The sequence below is a fragment of the Entelurus aequoreus genome, linkage group LG09, assembly GCF_033978785.1.
Source record: "Entelurus aequoreus isolate RoL-2023_Sb linkage group LG09, RoL_Eaeq_v1.1, whole genome shotgun sequence".
Lineage (NCBI taxonomy): Eukaryota > Metazoa > Chordata > Actinopteri > Syngnathiformes > Syngnathidae > Entelurus > Entelurus aequoreus.
In genome coordinates, this window is record NC_084739.1 from 73,979,111 (window position 1) to 73,996,520 (window position 17,410).

At 40.7% G+C, this 17,410-nt stretch overlaps 1 protein-coding gene across 2 annotated transcripts in view; it reads left to right on the forward strand.

Moving 5' to 3' along the window:
- The window catches only part of mcm8 (minichromosome maintenance 8 homologous recombination repair factor), a 30,270-nt gene extending 14,448 nt beyond the window's left edge, over positions 1-15,822 (forward strand). For both annotated transcript variants that reach the window (XM_062059312.1, XM_062059311.1), the window contains 12 exons: positions 2,948-3,022; positions 6,064-6,187; positions 6,264-6,294; positions 6,368-6,505; positions 6,564-6,624; positions 8,491-8,571; positions 8,659-8,854; positions 13,201-13,402; positions 13,460-13,669; positions 13,731-13,807; positions 13,868-14,057; positions 15,579-15,822. In XM_062059312.1, coding sequence (XP_061915296.1) covers positions 2,948-3,022; positions 6,064-6,187; positions 6,264-6,294; positions 6,368-6,505; positions 6,564-6,624; positions 8,491-8,571; positions 8,659-8,854; positions 13,201-13,402; positions 13,460-13,669; positions 13,731-13,807; positions 13,868-14,057; positions 15,579-15,671 — 1,478 coding nt within the window. In that variant the 3' untranslated portion in view covers positions 15,672-15,822. The remainder of the gene's footprint in view (positions 1-2,947; positions 3,023-6,063; positions 6,188-6,263; positions 6,295-6,367; positions 6,506-6,563; positions 6,625-8,490; positions 8,572-8,658; positions 8,855-13,200; positions 13,403-13,459; positions 13,670-13,730; positions 13,808-13,867; positions 14,058-15,578) is intronic.
- Positions 15,823-17,410: the final 1,588 nt, after the last annotated feature.

Consider the following 17,410-nt stretch of genomic DNA (forward strand, 5'->3'; position numbering starts at 1 on the left):
TTGTATCTCTTAGTCATGTTTGGAAATTGTAAACATTCTGTAAACAGGTTGGCACAACTCCATAGTCACCTTTGTCCCACTGGCACAGAATAGAAGAGAAATTAAATGAGCGTACATTCTTATTAGACATGCAATATAGGTCAAAGGTCAAAAATTCTACTACAGGACCCAGCGACGTGTCCGTCCGGACCCAGCACGAATGATAGTAAAAAAAAAAAAAAATATATATATATATTTTTTTTTTTATAATTATAATTATTATAAAAAAATATAATAATTGTATTCATCTTTGAGTCATCGCTAGCGCAAGTCAACATTCTTTGTTGTTTTTAGTCAAATATCTCCACGTTTCGTTTACACTTCTCCGTGTCTCTCTCTCTCTCTCTCTCAGAGAGAGAAAGAGAGAGAGACGGAGTGAGAGCGAGAGAACGCCACTCTGATTGGCTGCGGAATCAGCCAATCAGAGTATGGGTGTCATCTCTATCACAACGACGCGCTGATAGGCTGTTACCACCTGGGTCATACAGCGCTCATGCCACATGCATGGAACCTTTCGCTGCAGGCACACAGTTGTCTAGTTATATTTGCACATGAATGAGAACTGTTGAGGTCATTTGTTTACCAGGGATAGGAGGGTTGTGTTTAAAAGTATTTATTTTTGGTTGAAACTGAAAGTTTTATTTAAGTTCTTATTTATTTTTGTTTCAAAGAAAATCTTTCATGTATTTTATTGGATATTTATTTTATTTTTGTTAATTTTAAGAAAATGTTAAACTACTACCTACCTCCTGCTACTATATAAGCTTGATCGATAATAAACGGACCCAGCCTGTTTCAAAATAACATTTGTGGACCTTCAAGATTTGTACTTGAGGACCCCTGATGTAGATGATCTATATCTGCTGCACATATTTACTTTAGAAAATATACTTCTCTTGTTGTCTTATTTGTATTTGACTTTATTAAATGTTTGGGTAGAATTCTATTCAACAAAACCAGTTTTCTTTTAAGTACAAAACCCAAAACCAGTGAAGTTGGCACGTAAATAAAAACAGAATACAATAATTTGCAAATCCTTTTCAACTTATATTCAATTGAATAGACTGCAAAGACAAGATATTTCATGTTCACACTGAGAAACTTCATTTTTTTTTGGCAAATAATCATTAACTTAGAATTTAATGGCAGCAACGCATTGCAAAAAAGTTGGCACGGGGGCATTTTTACCACTGTGTTACATGGCCTTTCCTTTTAACAACACTCAGTAAACGTTCGGGAACTGAAGAGACCAATTTTTGAAGTGCAATTCTTTCCCATTCTTGCTTGATGTACAGCTTAAGTTGTTCAACAGTCCGGGGGTCTCCCTTGTGGTATTTTAGGCTTCATAATGCGCCACACATTTTCAATGGGAGACAGGTCTGGACTACAGGCAGGCCAGTCTAGTACCCGCACTCTTTTACTATGAAGCCACGCTGTTGTAACACGTGGCTTGGCATTGTCTTGCTGAAATAAGCAGGGGCGTCCATGATAATGTTGCTTGGATGGCAACATATATTGCTCCAAAACCTGTATGTACCTTTCAGCATTGATGGCGCCTTCACAGATGTGTAAGTTACCCATGCCTTGGCCACTAATACACCCCCATACCATCACAGATGCTGGCTTTTCAATTTTGAGCCTAGAACAGTCCGGATGGTTCTTTTCCTCTTTGGTCTGGAAGACACAACGTCCACAGTTTCCAAAAACACTTTGAAATGTGGACTCGTCAGACCACAGAACACTTTTCCACTTTGCATCAGTCCATCTTAGATGAGCTCGGGCCCAGCGAAGCCGGCGACGTTTCTGGGTGTTGTTGATAAATGGCTTTGGCTTTGCGTAGTAGAGTTTTAACTTGCACTTACAGATGTAGCGACCAACTGTAGTTACTGACAGTGGGTTTCTGAAGTGTTCCTGAACCCATGTGGTGATATCCTTTACACACTGATGTCGCTTTTTGATGCAGTACCGCCTGAGTGATCGAATGTCCGTAATATCATCGCTTACGTGCAGTGATTTCTCCAGATTCTCTGAACATTTTGATGATATTACAGACCGTAGATGGTGAAATCCCTAAATTCCTTGCAATAGCTGGTTGAAAAATGTTGTTCTTAAACTGTTGGACAATTTGCTCACGCATTTGTTGACAAAGTGGTAAACCCTCACCCCGTCCTTGTTTGTGAATGACTGAGCATTTCATGGAAGCTGCTTTTGTACCCAATCATGGCACCCACCTGTTCTCAATTTGCCTGTTCACCTGTGGGATGTTCCAAATAAGTGTTTGATGAGCATTCCTCAACTTTCTCAGTCTTTTTTGCCACTTGTGCCAGCTTTTTTGAAACATGTTGCAGGCATGAAATTCCAAATGAGCTAATATTTGTAAAAAAATAACAATATTTTACCAGTTGGAATGTTAAATATCTTGTCTTTGCAGTCTATTCAATTGAATATAAGTTGAAAAGGATTAGCAAATCATTGTATTTTCTTTTTATTCACCATTTACACAACGTGCCACTGGTTTTGGGTTTTGTACAATCCAGAATGAACTTTGATCATTTATGAAATTAACTTTTATTATAGCACCTTAGACTAGTTAGCTCTCGCACCGCCAAGCTATGAATAGTTAGTCTGTGTTAGCACTTACAATGACAATATCACTAATACTTGTTAATATTCAGGTCACACATGTAAGTGCAGTATTGTTTTAGATGTTTTTTAGAGGGCTTTAAGTGTACTCCCACCTCTTACTTGCCATATTTTACAACTTAGAATGCATTAAAGAAAACATGTGTTCTTGGCTCACATTGTGAATGATAGGCAACATCCCAATAGCAAAGTGCAGTTCCTCTTTAAATGTTGTACTTTTTCAATGGCTTGAGACTGACCTGGAATCCTTGCCTGGATGATCCAGGCACCTCCAGGAAGAACCAGGACCAGTGCCTGTTCCTGCTCTACATCGAGGCCACTTCAGTCAGCAACACCAAAGGTGCGCTTCGGTTGAGTAGTTGACTGTTTTATCTCCATAATGCTGTGTGGTGCATGAGAAAGCGGATCTCTCTTTGACCACATGATCACTTGTTTTTACTATTTCACAACTCCGCAGCAAGACATCCCATGTTATAATAGCAGTAATTAGCAAACTACCACTAAGCAATGGAATGATTTAACGTTACATGAAACCCCACTAATACGAACAAAAGTATTTAATCTGACAACAATAACAGGAAGCTGAGTCAACGTTCCTTCTAAGGTGCGCGCCTGCATGCTAATGTTATTTTCTAGCTTTTTAGCCAATTATTTATGTTGAAACCTGAAAAATCGTGAATTTTGATACTTGGCGCCATCTTGGAAGTATGCTAACTTTTCTTATATTAGCCAGCGGACGTTAGCATGCTAACGTTATTTTCTAGCTTTTTAGCTAATTATTTATGTTTAAACCTGTACATTTTGATACTTGGCGCCATCTTGGAAGTATGCTAACTTTTCTTATGTTAGCCAGCTGATGTTAGCATGCTAATGTTTTATGCTAGCTTTTTCACTACTTTGTATTTGTACACCTACAAATAGTGCATTTTGTTTGGTATTTCCTCTTATTTGAACATATGTTAGCATGATGACGTTTGTGTTAGCTTCTCTTAATTTAGCATTTTAACGTTAGCTTTTTAGCAAATTTTGCATGTTTTAACCTAAAAATCATGATTTTTGATACTTGGAGCCATCTTGGAAGTATGCTTATGTCTCTTACTGTACCGTATATTAGTGTGCTAACGTTAGCATGCTAACGTTATTTTCTAGCTTTTTAGCTAATCATTTATGTTTAAACCTGAAAATCGTGAATTTTGATATTTGGCCGCCATCTTGGAAGTATGCTAACTTTTCTTATATTAGCCAGCTGACGTTAGCATGCTAACGTTTTATGCTAGCTTTTTCAATACTTTGTATGTGTACACCTACAAATAGTGCATTTTGGTATTTCCTCTTATTTCAACACATGCTAGCATGCTAATGTTTGTGCTAGCTTCTCTTAATTTAGCATTTTAACATTTTTGATAGCTTTTTAGCTAAATTATGCATGCTTTAACCTAAAAATCATGATTTTTGATACTTGAAGCCATCTCGGAAGTATGTTAACATCTCTTACTGTATATTAGTGTGCTAATGTTATTTTCTAGTTTCTTCGCTAATTATATATGTTTACACCTGAAAACCGTGAATTTTGATACTTGCCGCCATCTTGGAAGTATGCTAACTTTTCTTATATTAGCCAGCTGACATTAGCATGCTAATGATTTATGCTAGCTTTTTCACTTCTTTGTATGTGTACACCTACAAATATTTGCATTTTGGTATTTCCTCTTATTTGAACATATGCTCGCATGCTAACGTTTGTGCTAGCTTCTCTCAATTTAGCATTTTAACGTTTTTGATAGCTTTTTAGCTAAATTTTACATGTTTTAACCTAAAAATCATGATTTTTGATACTTGGAGCCATCTCGGAAGTATGCTAACGTCTCTTACTGTATATTAGTGTGCTAACGTTATTTTCTTGTTTCTTCGCTAATTATTTATGTTTAAACCTGAAAATCTTGAATTTTGATACTTGGCGGCATCTTGCAAGTATTTTGGTATTTCCTCTTATTAGAGCATGTGCCAGCATGCTAACGTTTTATGCTTAGCATGAGAATGTTAACATGTTCGCGTTTGTGCTAGCTTCTCTAAAGTTAGCATCTTAACGTTATTTTCTAGCTTTTTCGCTAATTATTTCTGTTTAAACCTGAAAATCGTGAATTTTGATACTTAGCGCCATCTTGGAAGTATGCTAACTTTTCTTACGTTAGCCAGCTGACATTAGCATGCTAACGATTTATGCTAGCTTTTTCACTACTTTGTATTTGTACACCTATAAATAGTGCATTTTGGTATTTCTTCTTATTTGAACATATGCTCGCATGCTAACGTTTGTGCTAGCTTCTTTTAATTTAGCATTTTAACGTTTTTTGGTAGCTTTTTAGCTAATTTTGTATGTTTTAACCTAAAAATCATGATTTTTGATACTTGGACCCATCTTGGAAGTATGCTAACGTCTCTTACGGTTGATTACTGTGCTAACGTTATTTTCTAGTTTTGTCGCGAATTATTTAAGTTTAAACCCGAAAACCGTGAATTTTGACACTTGGCGCCATCTTGCACGTATGCTAACTTTTTTTATTTTAGCCAGCTGACATTAGCATGCTAACGATTTATGCTAGCTTTTGCACTACCGGTACTTTGTATGTGTACACCTACAATTATTTGCATTTTGGTATTTCCTCTTATTTGAACATATGCTAGCATGCCAACGTTTGTGCTAGCTTCTCTTAATTTAGCATTTTAACGTTTTTGCTAGCTTTTTAGCTAATTTTAATAGTTTTAACCTAAAAATCATCATCTTGGTGCTCTCTTGGAATAATGCTAACGTCTCCTTTATTAGCCAGCTGAAATTAGCATGCTATCATTTTATGCTAGCTTTTTCACTGCTTTGTATGTGTACACCTACAAATATTTGCATTTTGGTATTTCCTCTTATTTGAGCATGTGCCAGCATGCTAACGTTGTATGCTTAGCATGAGAATGTTAACATGTTCACGTTTGTACTAGCTTCTCTTTAGTTAGCATGTTAACGTTATTTTCTAGCTTTTTAGCTAATTATTTATGTTGAAACTTGAAAAATCATGATTTTTGATACTTGGAGCCATCTAGGAAGTATGCTAACATCTCTTACTGTTTATTAGTGTGCAAACGTTAGCATGCTAACTTTTTTTTTTTTAGCTTTTTAGCTAATTTTGCAAGTTTAAACCTAAGAATCCTGGATTTGGATACTTGGCGTCATCTCAGAAGTATGCTGGCTTCGACTGCCTCCGGGCCTTAGGTTCAGGACACAGATAGCAGTCCCATCAAAATTTCCGCTGGAATTTTCTAGTTTTTAAATGATATCGTTTGTGGCCGTGATGTAAAGTGTCTTCGCCGCAACTGTTTCAATGTTTTCAGGTCAGCAGTCCAAGTCAGGAGGGTCAGTTGAGGATCGTTCCGGAGGTGAAGAGTTCAGTCTGAAGGATCTCTACGCCATCCAGGAGATCCAGTCGCAGCCGGCCCTGCTCAGACTGATGGTCCAGTAAGTGTTTGTTTGCCAGTCCACTTGGCTCCAAGATGGCGAGAAAAGACCTCATTAACACTTTGGTGCCCTGCAGCTCTCTGTGTCCCGCCATCTACGGCCACCTGGTGAGCGCCACCCTCCTATCTTCTGGAGTTAGCAGGTATAGATTGAGCCGTCACCGTGACGCCTGTTTCGCAGCTGGTGAAAGCGGCGCTGGTGCTGGTGTTGTTCGGAGGCAGACAGAAGCACACCGACAAGAACAGCGTCCCCGTCAGAGGAGACCCTCACATCCTGATGGTGGGAGACCCCGGGCTGGGCAAGAGCCAGATGCTGCAGGTGCCTTCCTTGTGCCCCCGTCGTCTGTGTGACGTCACTCAACACTTTTCTTTCATAGGCCGTCTGCAACGTGGCTCCAAGGGGGATCTATGTGTGTGGGAACAGTGCCAGCTCTGCAGGTACAAAGTGTGGCAACAGTCCTTTTCAATGGTTTAACCTCAAAATCATGATTTTTTATACTGGGCGCCATCTTGGAATAATGCTAACGTCTCTTATATTAGCATGCAAACATTTTTTGCTAGCTTTTTAGCTAATCTTGTATGTTTAAACCTGAAAATCATACATTTTGATACCTATAGCCATCTTGGGTTGATGCCAACATCTCTTATGTTAGCATGCTAATTTTTTATGCTAGCTTTTTAACTAAGTTTGTAAGTGTACACCTACAAATAGTGCATTTTGGTATTTCCTTTTATCCAAACACGTGCTAGCATGGCAACTTTTTATGCTTAACATGTTCAGGTTTGTGCTAGCTTCTCCTAAATTAGCCTGCTAACATTAGCATGTTAACATTTTATCTTTTTAGCTAACTTTGTATGTTTTAACCTAAAAATCATGATTTTTGTTACTTGGCACCATCTGGGAAGTCTCTTTTATTAACAGGCAAACGTTAGCATGTTGACATTTTTTTTGTTAGCTTTTTAGCTAATTTTTTATGTCTAAACCTGAAAATCGTGAATTTTGATACTTGGAGCCATCTTGGAATAATGCTAACGTCTCTTACATTAGTATGCAAACGGTTGCATGCAAAAGTTTTTTGCTAGCTTTTTAGCTCATTTTGTATGTTTAAACCTGAAAATCATACATTTTGATACTTAGCGCCATCTTGGATTGATGCCAACATCTAACTAACTTTGTAAGTGTACACCTACAAATAGTGCATTTTTGTATTTCCTCTTATCCAAACACGTGCTAACATGGTAACATTAGCGTGCTAACTTAATGCTTAGCACGCTAAAGTTAGCATGTTCAGGTTTGTGCTAGCTTCTCCTAAATTAGCATGCTAATGTTAGCTTGTTAACATTTTATCTTTTTAGCTCATTTTGTATGTTTTAACCTAAAAATCATGATTTTCGATACTTGGCGCCATCTTGGAAGTCTCTTTTATTAACAGGTAAACGTTAGCATGTCGACATTTTTTTGTTAGCTTTTTTTTTTTAGCAAATTTTTTACGTCTAAACCTGAAAATCTTGAATTTTGATACTTGTGCATGTTCACGTTTGTGCTAGCTTCTCTTAACCTCTTAAGGCCCAAGCTGTTTGTTTACATGCTTTTTTTATTCCTCTTTGCTATTTGGGCTTATTGGACCCTAATTACAATAAAAACTAAGAATCATCTTTTGATATGATGTACTTAGTCCATAAGTACACAAACGTGTACTTCATCTGTAGTGACATGCTAATTCTTATTTTTACTTTTTTTTCCCCCAAATTCCATTGTGTGTTATACTCTTCTGACACCACCGGATGGCAGTATAAGTGTCCACATAAGTGGCCATAAGACCCCAATTCAGTAGTGTACACAATTTTGGAAATAAGAGCTAAAAGGTGCTGTCCACGCATGTGGCCACTAAGTCTTAATTAGCATGTTAACGTTATTTTCTGCTTTTTTGCTAATTATGTTTCAACCTGAAAATGTAAACTTTTCAAAACTTAAATGCATGTGAACATAATTGTGTGAAGGGTCAGGACTGGATAATATCTAATTTGCACAACGGGCCATGACGCCTGACGCCGGGTTATAAGGCGCTCTGTCAAGTTTTGAGGGGGAAAAAAAGGATTTTCAGTGCATAAAATATAGTATGCTCTTTTTTTTTGCTGTATTTTTGCAGTTGACTTTTGAGGAAAAATCTGTTTCATTTGAAATATTTTTGTGGCGGTCCTAATATACAAACTGTATTTGCAGTGGCCAGTGACCAAAAAAAGGATGCAAGGGGAAACAGTGAAGGTGTTGAACTTTGAAACATGTCTTGTTTTTTTCTACAGGACTAACTGTGAGCTTGTACAGAGATCCAGGAAGTGGAGATTACGCTCTTGAGGCCGGAGCCTTGGTGCTGGCCGACCAAGGTGCACAATCAGTATTTATGGCGTCTAATATGATCCGATCTCCGTTGTTTTGGAAGGACGATAAGACGGCCCTCTTGTCTCCGTCAGGCTTGTGCTGCATCGACGAGTTTGACAAGCTGGGCAGCCAGCAGCAGGCTCTCCTGGAGGCCATGGAGCAGCAGACCGTGAGTCTGGCGAAGGCGGGCATCGTCTCCTCGCTGCCGGCCAGGACCTCCGTGGTCGCCGCCGCCAACCCCATCAGAGGACATTACAACCGGGGCAAGAGCGTCTCGGAGAACCTCAAGTAGGTTCTGCCGTCCTTCGCTCGTCGCCTCTCGAGCACGGGAGTCCAAAGTGTGACCCGTTGTTGCAAACAAAAAGACATCACCGGTAGCGTGTTACTTAGTAACGCGTAGGTCTAATATGACGTCTTTTTTCATTAACGACAAATCTAACGCGTTACTAGTTTCAAACCAGTAGTCAGATTAAAGTTTATTTAATCCAAGTCACTGTGCGTTACTAATTTTTTATTTTTTTTATTTTCCCTCGTAAAAATAAATTTTATTTCTTCTTGCCGTCTTGGAAAGTGACGTCACATAAGCGGCAAGTCACGTTTTCAGCATGAGGATGACACACGTCTGCGACACCGAAGTAAACAACAATGGAGGGCGGAGAGAGAAGCGCGTTTTCAAGTTGGAAATAGTCATTATTTGGAGTTAAAGAAGTTGGTCGGGCAGTATGTTGTCGAGGAAATGCTGCCCTTAAAGGCCTGCTGAAAGCCACTACTACCGACCACACAGTCTAATAGTTTATATATCAATGATGAAATCTTAACATTGCAACACATGCCAATACGGCCGGGTTAACTTATAAAGTGCAATTTTAAATTTCCTGCGAAACTTCCGGTTGAAAACGTCTTTGTATGATGACGTATGCGCGTGACGTCAATGGTTGAAACGGAAGTATTGGGACACATTGTATCACAATACAAAAAGCTCTGTTTTCATCGCAAAATTCCACAGTATTCTGGACATCTGTGTTGGTGAATCTTTTGCAATTTGTTTAATGAACAATGAGGACTGCAAAGAAGAAAGCTGTAGGTGGGATCGGTGTATTAGCGGCTGGCTGCAGCAACACAACCAGGAGGACTTTGAGTTGGATAGCAGACGCGCTATCCGATGCTAGCTGCCGACCGCATCGATGATCGGGTGAAGTCCTTCGTCGCGCCGTCGATCGCTGGAATGCAGGTGAGCACGGGTGTTGATGAGCAGATGAGGGCTGGCGTAGGTGGAGCGCTAATGTTTTTATCATAGCTCTGACGAGGTCCCGTAGCTAAGTTGGCTTCAATGGCGTCGTTAGCAACAGCGTTGCTAGGCTTCGATAGGCAGCACAGCATTAACCGTGTGGTTACAGGTCCAGTGTTTGGTTCGGTGTCTCCTGATAGTAGTATTGTTGATTTTCTGTCTATCCTTCCAGTCAGGGGCTTATTTATTTTGTTTCTATCTGCAGTTAAGCACGATGCTATCACGTTAGCTCCGTAGCTAAAGTGCTTCGCCGATGTATTGTCGTGGAGATAAAAGTCACTGTGAATGTCCATTTCGCGTTCTCGACTCTCATTTTCAAGAGGATATAGTATCCCAGGTGGTTTAAAATATAAATCCATGATCCACAATAGAAAAAGGAGAAAGTGTGGAATCCAATGAGCCAGCTTGTACCTAAGTTACGGTCAGAGCGAAAAAAAGATACGTCCTGCACTGCACTCTAGTCCTTCACTCTCACGTTCCTCATCCACGAATCTTTCATCCTCGCTCAAATTAATGGGGTAATCGTCGCTTTCTCGGTCCGAATCTCTCTCGCTGCTGGTGTAAACAATGGGGAAATGTGAGGATCCTTTCAACCTGCTAAGTCACGCTACTTCCGGTACAGGCAAGGCTTTTTTTTATCAGCGACCAAAAGTTGCAAACTTTATCGTCGTTGTTCTATACTAAATCCTTTCAGCAAAAATATGGCAATGTCGCGAAATGATCAAGTATGACACATAGAATGGATCTGCTATCCCCGTTTAAATAAAACAATTTAATTTCAGTAGGCCTGTAAGCACAGTTGACTCGCCCTCATTCCGTGCCATAATAAACAAGATCCTCGCTACGATCAACTTGCCTCACAGAACATCCTTTTCGTCTTAGCTGGAGATAGAGCATGCACAGATGGAGAGCAACCTGAAAGCCTGCACTGAATGAGGAATAGACTTTCTGACAAGAGGTTTGAGAGGCTTTTGTTAATGAGGTACAACCACTGGTTTACTCGCCCCACGCCACTGTTTGACTCATAACTGGATTATAACAATAGAACAATTAAAGCTAACATGTGGTGTTATACACTGTTTTGTAAAACCACGCCTAGCTGCTCTAAAGTTGTGAACAACAGGTTCAGTGTTCATAAGAAAAGTGAAACATAATTTAATAGTTACATTTATATTTGTAGGTTTTGCCATTGCAGTATTAACAGTCAGGTAAAAAAAATGTTTTTTATAAAAAACAATTTGTCAACTGCTGTAAAGAAAAACTTTTTTTTTTTTTTTTTCAAATATATAGATAAAACAAGTATTTATGTCCAGTAAGGAAAGACTGTCATTATTTATTTTTTTAATATGTAAAACAAGTATTTATGTTAAGTGCAGTTGTTGATGTTAAATAAAGTAATTATTGGCAAAACCGCTTGTCATTTTTATGTTGCAGCGGCGGGGGTAATGCTGCATTACTGAATGTAACTAATAAAGTAACTTGTAATCTAACTTAGGTACTTTTAAAATCAACTAATCAGTAAAGTAACTAAGGAGTAATCAGTAGTCATTAATCAGATTAGTTTTTCAAGGTAACTGTGGCAACACTGTTAATAACTAAGGGTGTTCCAACACAGCAAAATAACGATAAGTGTCTTTCATTGGACAATATTGCGGTCTAATACAAACAGATATTAAATAATATACAACATTGTATCCCCTAACAAATGTGTCCGCATCACTCCGCTGACTGCGTCATGAGCGTAATACATTATTGAGGCCACTAGGTGTCAGTCAAAAGCAATTACCACTCCACGTCTACTTAGAGCAGACCTGGGCGTTCTGCGGCCCGCGGGCCACATCCGGCCCTTTGTGCGTCCCTGTCCGGCCCGCGTGAGGCCAATCATAAATTACAAAATAAATTTTAAAAAGTATCTATGTCGAGTGTGCAATACAACGGTGCTGCTTTTGTTTTGAAAAGCGTTAATTGTATTACTTCCGTGTGGACGTATGCGCGTGCGTGATTGTGAGTGAATGTGAACAGCTGCAATCACAAATGACAAAATAAAGTTGAAAAAACATCTATGTCGTGCGTGCAATACAACTGTGCTGCTTTTATTTTGAAAAGTGTTATTTATGGGCGTATGTCCGGGTGTAACCTGCGAGTGAAGGTGCACAGCAGCAAGTGATGCACGGTTTACACCCGAGACGCTAAAAAGAGAAAAGTTGATGAGGAATGGCGTGTTTTCAACAAGACATGGACTGCCAAGTAACGTTCCCTCTAAGGTGCGCGCCTGCGCAATTGCGCACTGCTCAAGCGTCCTCTGCGCGCAGCAAATATATGCCGCGCACCAAATCAAATCCCATCTGAATTCCAAACCAAATAAACACATTTATTCTGTGTAATTTTGCAATGCAACTCTGAGTGACAGTGACAACAAGCGGCCCTAACGGTGTTCGTCAACACCGTTCAATTATTGTAACGTCTATCGAGATGCTTCGAGGACAGGAATTATATCGCTCACTTTATTGAGCAAAACTGTTTATATTCGGCCATAACCACACCAAAAACATGAGTAAAACACTTCTATCTCGAAAAACGTGTCATTTTCTGCCGTACAAACCAGGCCAAAACCAACTTGTCATCTGTCACCAACACGCATACCACTAAACCACTGGTGCGTTTATGGCCGCACAAAAAGTCGGACAACTCAAACACCACACAAAGTTACACTATGACTCCTCAGTCATACGTGTGCTTATTTTACTGTCATTTATTATTCATGTTAATTTATTTATATTAAATCATGGAATGCTGTTACTAGAGAAAGTTACAGGAATGCACACTTCATCCTATGCTTACATTTCATTGTGCAACATGAGGATGTTTAAGGGGAACTAAATGTGATCTCTGAAAGGGGTACAAATGATTTCCAAAGCAGTGCTTTTGGTATAAAGTTAAGTTAGGTTAAATGAAAGTATTATTATTATTATTAATTATTATTATTATTATTATTATTAATCTTACGGTATATATCAAAAATAATATTGAGCAAAATTTAATTGAAATATTGTCGATGTGGCCCTCCAGCAGTGCTCGGGTCGCTCATGCGGCCCCCGGTAAAAATTAATTGCCCACCCCTGACTTAGAGATATTAAAAAGAAACAAGTTAGTTGTTTTCCATATCTACATCTAAACCTTTTCTCACGTTCCACAGTACTCAATAATACAAGTATGGTATCGTATTGATATCGGTATCAGCCACGTTTGTATGGTTATTAGTATAGTACTGCGATACTAATGAATCATGGTGGAAAAAGTTTGGACCCCCCCTTGCTCTAAAGTCTGTCGCTCTTTATTTCTTAAGGATGGGCTCGCCACTGCTCTCGCGCTTTGACGTGGTCTTCCTCCTCCTGGACATCCCGGACGAGTCACATGACCGCCTGCTGTCGGAGCACGTGATGGCGAACCGGGCCGGCAAAGCCAGCGGCGCCGTGGTCGCCAGGGACGTGGCCGAGACCTCCATCTTGCTGGAACACTCCGACATGCCGCTGTCCGAGCGTTTGAAGGTAAAGATGGCCGACCCCCACCCCTCCGTCAGTAAAACACGCACTGTGGTTTTGAAGATGCCCGCAGGTGAAGCCGCCGACCCCATCCCGGCGTGCTTGTTGACAAAGTACATCTGCTACGCTCGCCACTACGTGCACCCCACGCTCTCGCCTCAGGCTGCGCAGACTCTTCAGGACTTCTACCTGACGCTGAGGTCGCAGTCGCTGTCCGCCGACTCCACGCCCATCACCACTCGCCAGCTGGAGTCCCTCATCAGACTGACGGAGGTAGCGTGGGTAATGGCGCACACCTCACAGTAGACGCGGCGTGACACACGTGTCGTCGCAGGCCAGAGCCAGGCTGGACCTCAGAGAGACCGCCACCAAGGACGACGCCGAGGATGTGGTGGAGATGATGAAACACAGGTAGTCACAGCCACGTCTTTGGGAGAGTCCCGCCCCCTCACTGTGTGTGCTCCTGTGCAGCCTGGTGGACACGTACTCCGACGGTCTGGGCAACCTGGACTTTGAGCGCTCTCAGCTGGGAGCGGGCATGAGTCAGCGCAGCGCCGCCAAGCGACTGGTCAACGCCCTGCACGCACACGCTCAGCAGACCAATCAGACGCAGTTTGACCTTCAGACCCTTCGATCTCTGGCACTCCGACTCAACATAAAGGTACTGTGTGTGTGTGTGTGTGTGTGTGTGTGTGTGTGTGTGTGTGTGTGTGTGTGTGTGTGTGTGTGTGTGTGTGTGTGTGTGTGTGTGTGTGTGTGTGTGTGTGTGTGTGTGTGTGTGTGTGTGTGTGTGTGAGAGAGTATGAGAGTGCAAGAGTGTGACTGTGTGAGGGAGTGACTGTGTGAGCGTGAACATAAAGGTACTGTGTGTGTGTGTGTGTGTGTGTGTGTGTGTGTGTGTGTGTGTGTGTGTGTGTGTGTGTGTGTGTGTGTGTGTGTGTGTGTGTGTGTGTGTGTGTGTGTGTGTGTGAGTGTGTGAGTGAGTGAGTGAGTGAGTGAGTGAGTGAGTGAGTGAGTGAGTGAGTGAACATAAAGGTACTGTGTGTGTGTGTGTGTGTGTGTGTGTGTGTGTGTGTGTGTGTGTGTGTGTGTGTGTGTGTGTGTGTGTGTGTGTGTGTGTGTGTGTGTGTGTGTGTGTGTGTGTGAGAGAGTATGAGAGTGCAAGAGTGTGAGTGTGTGAGGGAGTGACTGTGTGAGTGTGAACATAAAGGTACTGTGTGTGTGTGTGTGTGTGTGTGTGTGTGTGTGTGTGTGTGTGTGTGTGTGTGTGTGTGTGTGTGTGTGTGTGTGTGTGTGTGTGTGTGTGTGTGTGTGTGTGTGTGTGTGTGTGTGAGTATGAGAGTGCAAGAGTGTGAGGGAGTGACTGTGTGAGTGTGAACATAAAGGTACTGTGTGTGTGTGTGTGTGTGTGTGTGTGTGTGTGTGTGTGTGTGTGTGTGTGTGTGTGTGTGTGTGTGTGTGTGTGTGTGTGTGTGTGTGTGTGTGTGTGTGTGTGTGTGTGTGTGTGTGTGAGTATGAGAGTGCAAGAGTGTGAGTGTGTGAGGGAGTGACTGTGTGAGCGTGAACATAAAGGTACTGTGTGTGTGTGTGTGTGTGTGTGTGTGTGTGTGTGTGTGTGTGTGTGTGTGTGTGTGTGTGTGTGTGTGTGTGTGTGTGAGAGAGTATGAGAGTGCAAGAGTGTGACTGTGTGAGGGAGTGACTGTGTGAGCGTGAACATAAAGGTACTGTGTGTGTGTGTGTGTGTGTGTGTGTGTGTGTGTGTGTGTGTGTGTGTGTGTGTGTGTGTGTGTGTGTGAGAGAGTATGAGAGTGCAAGAGTGTGACTGTGTGAGGGAGTGACTGTGTGAGCGTGAACATAAAGGTACTGTGTGTGTGTGTGTGTGTGTGTGTGTGTGTGTGTGTGTGTGTGTGTGTGTGTGTGTGTGTGTGTGTGTGTGTGTGTGTGTGTGTGTGTGTGTGTGTGTGTGTGTGTGTGTGTGTGTGTGTGTGAGAGAGTATGAGAGTGCAAGAGTGTGACTGTGTGAGGGAGTGACTGTGTGAGCGTGAACATAAAGGTACTGTGTGTGTGTGTGTGTGTGTGTGTGTGTGTGTGTGTGTGTGTGTGTGTGTGTGTGTGTGTGTGTGTGTGTGTGTGTGTGTGTTTCAACATAAAAGTACTGTGTGTGTGTGTTTACTTGATGCAGGTGGTAGACTTTGAGGGTCTGATCAGTTCCCTGAATGAACAAGGGTTCCTGTTGAAGAAAGGGGCCAAGCTCTACCAACTTCAGACGGTTTGAAGTCCACAACATTTGCAATTTTCACTCAAATTGTAGGAGTTACAAAACAATCTTCTGAGAAAGCCTTAAAGAAATTGTTAAAAAAAAATAAAACTGTACTTGCACTTTATTTGATACAGTCATTTGTCAGTAAAACATTTTCTACAACTAAGCAAGGTTTTGTCTATTTTAAACGTGTTCAGATTGGATTCAATGAAATAGTTTTGTTGTTATTTCTAGGGCACGGTGTGTTCCTATTGAGTTGTTTTATTGAACAATCGTACACAAACAACATATTCAACATTGTACACACAAATCAAGGCACTTTCAACACATTTCAAAATGTTCAATTGTTGTCTTTAACAAACAAAACATGTCAAGGAAAGAAAAGTAAAAGACAATGTAAATTTTTTTTTTTTAAATAGGGCTAATCTAAATTAACTTAAATTCCTCCAATAAAGATACTAATTTAAGGGCTTTTCCACTTTACCATTTTCCAAGATTTAATTAATACTTTTAAATCATTAAGCCAATGGGAAAATGTAGGTTTTACTTTCAGGAATCGAAATTTATTTATAAAATAAATAGCTTGCAACTATATTCCTAATGCCTACGTGTCAAAGTCAAGGCCCGCGAATGAATGATCTATGGCCCCCGGGATGATTCATTAGTGTTAGAACCGGCCCGCAGGCCACAGCCGCCTGCTGCTGTTTTGCACGCACCAATACATCAGCGTTGGCGCTAGGAATTTGATTATGATGCATTCCCATTTTAGGCAAAGTATAAGACAATACTTTCTTAACAGTATAATTGTAACCAGGAATAAGTCTTCAAGTAACAATATTCAAATACTAACATTGTTGGGTAAGACAGAATTTAGTTTTATTCTGAATCCAGTGAAACAGATTGTTGGTTTTAGCTGATATAAAGACTTTCAGGTGTTTATATATGTTTATGTTGAAGTATTTGGCAGATCCTTTTATCCAAAGCGACATACATAAAAAATACATATAAAACAATCACTGTAAACATGATCATTTAAGGGAAGAATGTAATACAAAATATCAATACAAAGTGTCAAGACAGAATAAACTCTCTGCTGCTGCAGCAACAGAGATACAGTCTATAAGATATATAGATATCTAATGTATTCATACATTGTTTATGTAGCATGTATATATAACCTAATCATATTGTTTCTTCCATTTAAAAATAGCTGACCGTTTTTTTCCCCCTTCTCTGGGATTATTATTCCCAGTTTTGATCTCGGACGTCTGGTCACTTATAGCATATAAGAATATTCTATTACTGTTAAGCAAACTATGAATAATAAAACATGTGTCCTTTATCATAGCTACACGTATGACAAAAAAACGCGTGAAAATCAGTGGTATTCAGCAGAGGTGGGACCAAGTCATTGTTTTGCAAGTCATAAGTAAGTCTCAAGTCTTTGCCCTCAAGGCCCCGAGTCAAGACAGGCAAGTCCCGAGTCAAGTCCAAAGTCAAGACTGGAAAGTCTCAAGTCAAGTCCCAAGTCCTGCATTTTGAGTTTCAACTAAATTGGCCCTAGTGTGTGAATGTGAGTGTGAATGTTGTCTATCTGTGTTGGCCCTGCGATGAGGTGGCGACTTGTCCAGGGTGTACCCGGCCTTCCGCCCTAATGCAGCTGAGATAGGCTCCAGCACCCCCCGTGACCCCAAAAGGGACAAGCGGTAGAAAATGGATGGATGGATGGATGAGTCCTTTCAAGACCTTTTAAC